The 11,630-nt window shown below is 44.4% G+C and overlaps 1 protein-coding gene across 4 annotated transcripts in view; it reads right to left on the bottom strand.

The window, feature by feature from the left end:
• Window positions 1-4,105: 4,105 nt before the first annotated feature.
• LOC109937286 (C-terminal-binding protein 1-like) overlaps window positions 4,106-11,630 on the bottom strand; it is an 80,879-nt gene continuing 73,354 nt past the window's right edge. For all 4 annotated transcript variants that reach the window (XM_048603529.1, XM_048603527.1, XM_048603531.1 and 1 more), the window contains 3 exons: window positions 10,111-10,238; window positions 7,988-8,105; window positions 4,106-5,760 (listed from right to left, as the gene is read on the bottom strand). In XM_048603529.1, the coding sequence (XP_048459486.1) occupies window positions 5,577-5,760; window positions 7,988-8,105; window positions 10,111-10,238 (430 nt within the window). In that variant the 3' untranslated portion in view covers window positions 4,106-5,576. The remainder of the gene's footprint in view (window positions 5,761-7,987; window positions 8,106-10,110; window positions 10,239-11,630) is intronic.

The following is an 11,630-nucleotide window of genomic DNA, read 5'->3' as shown; positions in this document are numbered from 1 at the left end:
GCAGACATTTAAGAAAATAGTTCATAGCTCATAACATTGATTTATCCCAGTGAAAAAAGATTCTATAAAGGGGATACACTAACCATGGTTGACCAGGGAGGTTAAGGATAGCATCAAATTGAAAGAAAAAACATACAATTTGGCAAAGATTAGTCGTAAACCAGAGGATTGGGAAAGATTAAAAAATACCAAAGACCAAAAAGAATAAAGAGGGATAAGATAAACTTTGAGGGTAAACTTGCAAGTAACAGCAAGAACTTCTTTTATTACATAAAATAGAAGAGAGAGCTCAAAGTGAACATAGGCTCCTTAGGCTGGGGACATAATAATGGGGAATGAGAAAATAACAAGAGTTGAATAAATATTTTATATCAGTCTTCACAGTAAATAATGAAGGTGCAAAATGGAGAGAGGAATCAAATGGACTAACTATTGCTAGGCTATGCAAGTTATGCACTTTAGTAGGAAGAAGAGAAACTGAATATTATTTAAATGTAGGAAGCCAGCAGAAAGCTGCAGCACTGAGAGATTTGGGAGTCATTGAGCACAAATTACAAAAGGTTGGCATATTAATTCAGCAGGCAATACGGAAAACAAATGAAATGTTGGCCTTTACTTTAAAGGGAGTGGAGTGTAATAAAATGTTGGCTTAGCAAAGCTAAGCAAGGCACTAGTTAGATCACAGCTGGAATACTCTGAACTGTTTTGGTCCACTTACCCAAGGAATGATATATTGGCATTGGAGGTAATCCAGAAAAGGTTCACCAAGCTGGTTCTGGTATGGAAAGGTTGCCTTATGAGGACAGCTTAAAAGGATGAAATGTGATCTTATTGGAACTTGTGGAGGGATTGGTTCCCCTTCTGGGAGAGTCTAGCACCATGGGCATAATCTCAGAGTAAAATTTTTGTATAGAATAGAATCCCTAGTGTGAAAGCAGTCCATCGAGTCCACACCAATTCTATCCTTGTAACCCTGCATTTCCCATGGCTAATCCACCTAGCATGCACATCCCTGGACGCTATGGGCAATTCCGCATGGCCAATCCACCCTAATCTGCACATCTTTGGACTGTGGGAGGAAACTGGAGCACCCGGAGAAAACCGGAGCACCCGGAGAAAACCCACACTAGTGAGGACAGAGATGAGGAGGAATCTCAACTCTCAGACTATGGAATTCTTTACTGCAGAGGGCTGTAGAAGTTGGGGTGCTAAGTACATTAAAGGTTGAGATAGACAGATTTTAGTCAGTCAGGGAATTGAGGATTATGGGGGAAGAGGACAGTCAGCTGAGATCCCATTGAATGGTAGAGCAGACCCGATTGGCTGAACTCCTGCTGCTATCCTTTATGATATTTACAAAACACAAGCCCTTTTCCCTACATTGATCATTATCAGTAAAAGGCACTTCAGGATGTCTAAAGATGAACATGACACAAAAATACTTAAAGAAACTTCTTTAAAGGTTGGCAATGCTGGTTGGAGGTATATGTGACATTTCTTTTATATCCATGTAGGAAATGTGAATATCATTAGCAACACCACAACTCACTGCTTTTCCCTTATTGCCCTTGAGATGTTAGTGATGAACCTCCTTCTTGACCATTGTAGACCACGTGATGTTAGAAAGGAAGTTCCAGGACTTTGGTCATATGATGATAAAAAATGATTTGTCTCTGGCATGGTAGGGAACTTAAGAGATGGTGATTTTGACCATGTAACCCTCAGTGTTCTAGATGACCAAAGTCAGGGATTTGGAAGGTGCTGTGGAAGAAAGGTGACTCACTGTATTGCAGGTAATCAGTAGGTGTCATTGGATGTCCGAGTTATAGCAATCTTTTAAAGCAATGGATGGGGACAAAACAATTGGTCTATTTTGCCCTAGAAGGCTTTGAGTCATGTTAATTGTTGAGGTTGCACTGATCTAGGTACTTCAAACTCCTCTCTGGTGACACGGTGGCTCAGTGGTTAGCACTGCTGCCTCACAGCGCCAGGGACCCAGGTTCAATTCTGCCTTTGAGCAGTTGTCTGTGTGGAGCTTGCACATTCTCCCTGTGTCTGTGTGGGTTTCCTCCCAAATCCAAGGATGTGCAGGTTAGGTGGATTGGCCATACTAAATTGTCCCATAGTGCAAGCTTAGGAGGCTAGTTGTTGGGAAGGGCAGATCTGGGTGGGATGCCCTTTGGAGGGTCAGTGTGGACTCGTTGGGCCAAATAGCCTACTTCTATGCTGTACGGATTCTACGACGGTAGCCGGTGAACAGGTTTTGGTGAGTCAGGAAGTAAGGGAGATGGTCATTGCCTGACACATGAATATCGTATATAGCAATCAAAGCTTAAGTGTTGCTCAGTTCTTGCTGTGTGTGTGTGTACAGACTGCTTCAGCAATGGGAGTTGAGAATGGGGTAGAACAGTACATTCAGCAACAAACAGCCTCACTTCTAACCTTACATTGGAAGAAAGGCCATTGATGACACAGCTGAAGCTATTCGGGCTGAGACCACAGTGAGGAACTTAGTAGTGTCCCTACCTCAGAGTCAGGAGACCTGGGTTTAAATCCCACCTGCTCCAGAGATGTGTTATTGTGTCTCTGAACATGGTGATTAGAAACTACAGAGGATACTTGTGGTGTAGTGGTAGTGTCCCTACCTGAAGAGGTTGATGAGAAAATATCACATCAAGGAACGTCACCATCATGTCCTGGGGCTGAGATGATTAACATCCAATCAAAACAATCAGCTATCTTTGCCCTACGTGTGATTCCGATGTTTCCCCATGATTCTCATTGACTCTGTATTTGCCAAGATATCTCGATGTTACACTCGCTTCAATGTGGTCTTGAAATCAAAGGCAGGGATTCTTACCTAACTCTGGAAATTAGCTCTTTGATCTGTGTTTAGACCAAGGATTTACAAGGTCCAGGGTCACGCAGTCCTGGCAGAACGCAAAGTGAGCCTTTTCCTTTATTAATGATCAAAAGTAGACTGATGGGGAGCGAACTGACACAAATGGATTTGTCCTGCTTTTTGTGGGCACAGTGTACCGATTGATTTCTCATTCATTCCTGGGATTGTCGCTTCAGTAGCTGGACCAGCGTTTATCACCCATCCCTAGTTGCCTTTGAGGTGGTGTTGAGTTAGCTTTTTAAACTACTGCAGTCCACGTTCTGTAGATACACCCACACTATTGTCGAGGAGGAATTTTCAGGGTTTTGACCCGGTGACACTGAAGGAATGGCGATATATTTCCAAGGTCTTGGATGATAACTTGTGGCTGTGGTGTTCCCATGTATCTCTTGTCCTTCAGTGCGTTCAGAAAGTGCTAGCTAAGCTTTGCTGAGTTTCTATAGCGCATCTTATAAATGCCACCCCCAATTGCTAATGGCGTGTCAGAGATCAAGGGAGCGGATGTGGTGCCAGGCCGCACTCAACCAGGCAAACAGACAACATTCCATCACACTCGCAACTCATCTCTTGGGTTGATGGATTTTGGGAAGCGGGGAGACAAGTCAGTCACAACAGGATCAGAAGCAGAAATTGCTGGAAAGGTTCATCAGTTTGGGCAGCATCTGTGGAGAGAAATCAGAGTAACGTTTCAGGTCCAGTGACCCTTCCTCAGAACGCAGGACTGCACATACGCAATCTTCAGAACTGGACCCAAAGCGCTAACTCTGATTTTTCTCTCCACAGACACTGCCAGACCTGCTGAGCTTTTCCAGCAACTTCTGTTTTTGTTTCTTATTTCCAGCATCTTTTGTTTTTTTTTTGCCCTCCGTTCTTTTGTTTCTTTTCAGTCACAGCAAGTTCTTGAAACTAGAGCATTCATGTCCAGTCCAGTTAAGTTTCTGGTCAAGGGAGCCATACTGGAGCAGTCTGGCCAGATAACCTGCTAGTTCAGGAGCTGAAGTTTTCAGGATTATAGAGGAGACACTATCATGACCATCAGCTTTGCTGGGCTTTCAGATATCTGTCCGTCTCATACGGAGTGAATCAAATCAGCTGAAGGATGGCATGTGTCGCTGAGGTTCTGTTTTGATCCATGTAACACTCTTTCCCAGATCACAACGAAAATTACTGCTAGCTTCACACAATAAAACATACAGGAACCGCTTGGAAGGTTGTCTCAAGGTTCGTCTTTTTGCCGTTGGTTTTATTAAAATATTTCATACCAATGATTACAGCCACAAACATGATTGTTTCTAACAAAAGAAAATGCTCAAGGAGCAAGGGGATGTGTGTGAAAGAGAAAAGCTTAAAAACATTTTCAGCATTGGACATTGGGACTCACAGTATCGATGGCTGTAACAACACAACAGTGATTCAGGCTGAATTCCTAATCTGGTATCTACTTCACATTACAACTGACATTATAAATTCTCATTCTAAACAGAAGAAAAAGAAATAACCTTGGTTTTTTTTTAATCCTTTAATGTTAAAAAGGTGTTCCGTGAAAATCCATGGTGTAGAGATAATACGGTTGCTTCAAGTCCCTTCAGGTACACCTGATGCAAAGTTCTATTGCTACTTTAGCAATGATTTAATGCTTACGCAGAGTCAGATTCAAAATAAAGGGTTTCAACAAACCTTTTCCTAAACTGAGGAATAAAGCAAAACAAAAAACAAAAAACGCCAACCTCTTATTTCCAGTGAAGTCACCTAATCTCCACAGCGTGCTCCATGCAATAAGCCAAATAGAAGCTCAAATGCTGGTTATTAAATGAAACCCAATTCTAGTCCAGAGTCATTGCATTTCTTTCTTTTCAGGGGTGGGGGAGAGACGGGGAAGAGTAGCAAGGTGTGAATAAGTTGGCAGAAGATGCAACTGGTTTGAGGGTTGGGGGTGAATTCAAACTGCCCTTCTGTCCTCATTTGAACTGGAGCAACCATAGGCAGATGCCAACCTGACCCAAATGAGTCAGGTTGAACTATGAACATACCAAGAAGCGTTACACACAACTGTCTTTGTCTTGTCTCATGGGGTTGGACAAAGGAAAGGGCAGCGGGAGAAAACGAGGTCAGAAAGCAGACTAGAGTTTCCGTCTGTAAATGCACTGCAGTTTTCACGGGGCATTGTAACTGGGAGAATTGCAGTTAGCCGAATGGGTCTCCTTAAATCTCTAATATCCATTGTGAACATAGACACTGAAGGGACTTGGCAAATCACCAAGAAAACGAAGACAATAAAATCATGAAGTTATTTGTTTTCGCCTGAGAATCTTGTGCACTGACAAAGCATCTCCGTATGCAAAAGTAGGAAGTCTTGTATATTTTCACTTTTTTTTTTTAAAAAGTATATTCACAGCTAAACAAATTTGTGGCTTCTACAAAACTGTACACAGACAGAGTACATTCATGGCTGACTTGAGGTACTACAAGGTTTTGCTTTTCCTTTTCATACAAGGTCACAGAATTACATACGTCAATTGGAAATGCAGTAAAGACTCCACACTTTCTGTTTAACTGCATAAACTACACTTTGCAGTCCCAGTATTTTTTTTGCTGTGAACTTCAGGGCTACTTCCTGGCGGAAGGTTAAAGGTCAAAAGGTGAGGAATGCCATTTCTTTTCTTCTCAAGAGCTGCTATTGGTCAGCTGGGATGTCTCTGTCAGGTTCTGATTTGGCAGTCTGGCTGGGGGATGGCGTGTGTGAGGGGTGGGCTACTGAAGGTATTCCATGCTGCATTGGGATGGAACCGGCAACAATTCCTTCGACAGCAGCAGCTGGGATGCCTGCTGCTGTTACCCCGACCACTCCGCTCGGAAATCTGTAACGACACAAACAGCCATCAGCAGTCCATTCCTGAGTACAGGGAGCTACGCTCAGCAACAAAACTGTGGTACTCAAAGGCAAAGTTCCTTGAAAGTGGAGGCGCAGGTAGACAGGCCTGGTGAGGGCAACGTTTGGCACACATGCCTTCATTGGTCAGGGCAACGAGCATAGGAGTTGGGGGCAGTATGTCACGATTGTACAGCACATTCTACGTTTCTGGTCATCCTACTCTAAGACGGATGTTATTAAACTGGAAATGGTGCAGCAAAAATATACATGGAGGTTAGCGAGACCCAGAGGGTTTGAGTTACAAGGAGAGGCATTGAAGGGTCCCCGAGTCAGCTTTCCTGCTCCTCTGATGCTGCCTGGCCTGCTGTGTTCCTCCAGCTCCACAGTGTTATCTCTGGATAGGCTGGGACTTTTCTCCCTGGAGCGTCGGAGGCTGAGGGGTGACCTTATAGAGGTTTATAAAATCATGAGGGGGCACAGATGAGATGGATAGCCAAGGTCTATTCCTCCAGGGTAGGGAAGTCTAAAACTACAGGGTATAGTTTTAAGGTGAAAAGTAAAATATTTAAAACAGACCCAAGAGGCAACTTTTTCACACAAAGGGTGGTGCATGTATGAAACAAGCTGCTGGAGGAAGTGGTAGAGGCTGGTACAATTACAACATTTAAAAGACATTTGGACAGGTACATGAATAAGAAAGGTTTAAATGGATTTGGACCAAATGCAAGCAAATGAGGCTAGTTCAGTTTGGCTAGCCTTTTTTTTTTTTTAAAATTGCATCTCAGATCTCAGTCTTGAGTTAAACTTAACAATTGACACAGTGTTCACTAAAATAGCATCCATTACCATCTGCCCCATAGAATAACTCCCGAACATATGCAGCCTCAAGTTACAGACAGCACATTTGCTTGCGACACTGATTTCACGTTTCCTAGCTCTTAGCTAAATTCCTTTACTGATAGATTTGAAATAATTTCAAATCTTTGCGGCCTCTTATTCTCTTCCCCTCCCTTGCATTCTGTCTCTGTCACCAACCTACTCCTCTTTTGCACTGACACTCACCTTGCAAGTCTCATCTTACTCCCAGCCTCCTGCTTCGATTGGTCACTTGGAGCCTCCTCTGTCTCCAATGCCCGTCTCCCCTTGCAACCCAGTCCTCATGTAGCCTCCCTCTGCATGCTCCCAAAGCAAAAAAAAAAGCTGCTCTCCATTCCCCTATCTCGGTATCAGAAGGCTGCTTCTGCACCCAGACTTGCCCCCCTGCCCCCCACCTTACCAATTCTCCATTTCCAGCCCCTCGGTTCCCATACTGGGCGACCCCAGCTCCTGCACTCTGACTCTCTCGGAGAACTTACATCTCGGACAAGGCACATTGTGGGTTTACCAGAATGACAGCGGGATTATAAAGGGTTAAATTACAAGGGGAGATTATACAGACTCTGGTTGCACTCCCCTGGAACTCAAAGTCAAGACATAACCTGATCAAAGTTTGAGATATAACAGAGAACATATATGGTAAACAGAGACAAGCCATTTCCACTGATTCAGGAATCCAGGACTGAGGGTACAGCACAAGAGTTACAGCCAGACATTTCAGTAGCAAAAGCTGAAAGCACTTCTACACACGAAGAGTCGTACAGAAATTCAGCATCTCTTCCACAAACGACAGGATTCCAGATCAGCGGTTAATTCTGAGATTGACAAATTCTTGTTATTCAAAAGGTATTAGGGGATATGGGCCAAGGGTAGATGTATAGATAAACCACCAACTCACTCAAATGGTAGGCCAGAAGCAAGGGCCATTTGTTTTACCATGTAACCTAGTGCTGCGGTAATTCAGGAATAAATCTTTAACGCTGTCAATAAAACAATATTGCAAGGAAACCCTGATCTGAGGTTCCTGGTTTTATTTCTCAGTTTTCATGACAATTTACGCCTTGGGATAGACATAGCCCCATGCATAGTAGCCAGAGTGAAGGGCTGCAGCATCGCAACATGCTCTGCAATTACACAACGTGCAAAAGACAGGCGGGAGTCTACACTGGGACACTACACTAGGGTTACAGAGGCAGCACACTGCAGTCCCTGTTCACTCAGATGAAGACTGATAGCATCCACCGAGCAGCTCGGCAGGCCCTATACAGGCTTCAGAACAGTGAGCACTTGTAGCGAATTGTCTCACTATGAATCCCCATGGTGAGTTTCTAACCTACCTGTAAGCAGCTCCATTCAGTTCAGGGTGTACAGCCACCGGGTCGATGCCAGTCCATTGAGCAGCTGCTGCCAAATACTCTTTGTTCACACAGTTTTTTAAGGTGTCTGGAATGCGGCCTGCAGAGAAGCAAAGAACATAATGAAAGGCCACAGCAGCAGCTAAACCATGCTCCACGATACGGCCAGTCAGCAGACTGAGGCACACGCTCACTTATACCCCCGAACCCCTCGCGTGATGGATTGTCACCCAAAGTTACTCTGGAAGAAACAATTAACAACATAGCAAAGGCCTGACCACCTACTCTCATGTAGGAGGGGTCTGTAGGGAAGGGGAAAAATATAGGCAAGAGGACAGACAGCGTTGAAGCTTCTCCTCTTCTCTGAGCTACCATTCCTTAATTATATAACGCTCTTGTTTTCATTCAGAATGTCACACTGAACCCAAATAAAAGTGAGGTATCAGACCAGTACAATGCAGCATACAAGAATTGACAGTACTGTTGTAATAGCTGGAGACTGCAGTCTTGCATGATTGCTGGGAGTTGTGCATTTTAAAAAGAAAGTTGCACATGTATCCAGACCCTGTAAGACACTGTGGGCTACTTCACTCCTACGCAGGTTTATGGATTGAAGTCACACCCTGTCACATGGGTAACTTCAAAGAATCATGAGTCCCTACAGTACGGAAGCAGGCTAGGCCATTCAGCCCATCGAGTCCACACTGACCCCACAAAAGAGATTCCTACCCAAACCCAGCCCCCCCCTACCTTATCCTTGTAACCCAGCATTTCCCATGGCTAACACAACTAGCCTGCATAGCCCTGGACACTATAGGTAATTTAGCATGGCCAAACCACCCTAGCCTGTACATTGTTGGTCCGTGGGAGGAAACTGGAACACCCAGAGGAAACCCACACAGACACGGGGAGAATGTGCAAACTCCACTCAAGGCTGGAACCGAACCCAGGTCCCTGGCGCGGTCAGGCAGCAGTGCTAACCACTGTGCCACCCCAATCTTTCGTACTTAGATAGGTGTCAAACTACAGATCAGTTAACTATCAAAAGGCCAGACAGAGGAATTTAATTTAAAATTTTTCACTACTAAATGCAGTAGGTTTTGACTTAAAAACCTCTAATGAAATATGTCGACCACCTCCTATTCATGTTGCAAAATAGCAAACCAACTGGAAAGGCAAGATCAGCGCTGCCTGCAGGATCAGACTTTAAGCAAAGCTTGTGCTGCATCTCCATTTCAACCTCAGGACTGCTTTAAGTAGACTTTGAAAACCGATGGGAAAAGCACAACACTCCCCTCTTGTGGTAGGATAAGTACTTTATTGAAAAGCAGAAGAACAGCTCAATACAAGTCACTGCACCTGTTGGTAGCAGAGCTCTTAATAGTGCTCACAGACTGATCATTTCAATAGTATCTTTGTTCATACTGAGGCTGTACAGGACATTAGTGAGGCGTTCAATTCTGCTCTCCCTGCTATAGGAAAGATGTTGTCAAACTTGAAAGGGTTCAGAAAAGATTTAGAAGGACGTTACCAGGGTCGGGGGGTTTGAGCTATAGGGAGAGGCTGAATAGGCTGGGGCTATTTTCCCTGCAGCATCAGAGGCTGAGGGGGTGACCTTATAGAGGTTTATAAAATCATGAGGGGCATGGATAGGGTGAATTGCCAAGGTCTTCTCCCCAGGGTAGGGGAGTCCAGCACATTGGTTTGAAGTGACATGGGGAAAGATTTAAAAGGGACCTAAGGGGCAACTTTTGCCACACAGAGGGTGGTGTGTGTATGGAATGAGCTGCCAGAAGAAGTGGTGGAGGCTGGTACAATTACAACATTTAAAAGGCATCTGGATGGGTATATGAATAGGAAAGGTTCACAGGGGATCTGGGCCAAATGCTGGCAAATGGGACTAGATCACTTTAGGATATCTGGTCGGACTGGACGAGTTGAGTCACATTTCCGTGCGTGTAGGATTCTATGACTCTAATACCAGTTCACAGTTACTAGTTCTGTATCTCCACTGTCCTATTCAACCTTCCTTTATCCCTTCTGAAGGCATTAGGGCATTCATTCATTCCTTCACTAGGCATTCAGCAGGGTCAATGCTCCAGTACCTGTGATAGCTCTGCGGATCTCTCGTGCTGCCTCCTCCCGCACTTCAATGGAAGCCTGCTCGCTATACCACGCTGTGTGTGGGGTGCAGATAAGGTTCGGTGCATCCTTCAGCGGTCCCTGACTAAAGCTGCAGCACAGCAAGAGCACGTTTAAAAACACACGGAAATCTGATTGAAACGCTAATCCCGAAAAGGCACGGAAAAACGAAAAGGTGACATGCTTCAGGTACAGGTAGCAACACGCCCAGCTATGTACAGACTGGCTTTCCATTTCCAAAACTTTCCCCTTCAATTTCAGTCATGTCACAATTCCACACCATGGATGTACATACAGCTTTAGTGCAGAAGAACATGGTTATCACCAGTCTGTGATCTGTTCTCACAGTGAGCCACAGCCTGTCACTGTGGTTAACACATCCCCAAATTTTAAAGGTACATTTCTGATCTTAATAAGTGTCTAAACCCACACAAAAGTTCAAAACCCAAAATCTTCTTCCCTCCCTTTTGGAACTGCAACACTGACGAAAGTCAAACAAACAGTCATTAGTGTCCGTGCCAATTCTCTCCGAGTGTAATTCTGCTAGTCCCAGTCTGCCACTTTTTCCCCCGATGCCGCACAAATTTTCTCTGTCCAGATAATTATTCAACTCCTGTTTGATAACGCCTCTGCCACGCTCTCGGGCAATGGACTACAGATTCTAATGACTTGCTGCATTAAGCTTTGCCCAATATTGCCTTTGGCTCTTCCGTCATTCTCCTCAATCAGTAACCTCTGGTTCTCTCTCCAGTTTCTAGTCATTTTGAGCAGTTCTAGCTAATTTCCTCGCTTTTGTACTGCCAATTCCATTTAGAAAGCCCTGGATCTCAATGGCCATTTAACCTTTTTCACAACCTACCCTACCATCTCCCACAAATACCCTCACATCCCTCTGCAGCTGCTCCCTGTATGGAATTGTAACTGTATTTTCTGTCGCCTTTCCTACACCTTCCAAAATGTATCACTTCACAATTTCTTGCATTAAGTCTCACCTCTCATATGACTAACGTTTCCATGCCCTTTGAAAGGCGATCAACATTCTCCTCTCAGTTCATAGTACTTCCAAGTTGAGCATCCTCTGTACGTTTTCACATTGTCACCTGCACACCCAAGTCTGTCACTGCTTCTCAAGTGTCTTTCCCCACGTCCCATAAATGGTCTCCATCTAGCCTGGTTTGAGTGTGTATTGTCAACTTGACATTGCTGACAGAAATCATCTTTCTGGTTCATTTTCCTCTACAGCACCTTTTGGTCATCCAGGAAGCCCAGACTTTGATTATCCTACCTTTCCCCTTCAAGGAGATGTATCTCATCTCTACCCTAATTTATCTTATCTTTAATGGCAGCCCATTGTTGCATCATATCTTGTTGTTTTGTTGACGATCCCTTCTTGACTCTCTGAATTGGCCCTCCCCTAACGACGATCCCTTCTGGACTCTCTGAATTGGCCCTCCCCTAACGACGATCCCTTCTTGTATCTCTG

Source organism: Rhincodon typus, chromosome 12 (assembly GCF_021869965.1).
Source record: "Rhincodon typus isolate 14 chromosome 12, sRhiTyp1.1, whole genome shotgun sequence".
Classification (NCBI taxonomy): Eukaryota; Metazoa; Chordata; class Chondrichthyes; order Orectolobiformes; family Rhincodontidae; genus Rhincodon; species Rhincodon typus.
Note: the sequence above shows the minus strand (reverse complement) of the source record. Positions and strands in the feature narration are given on the sequence as shown.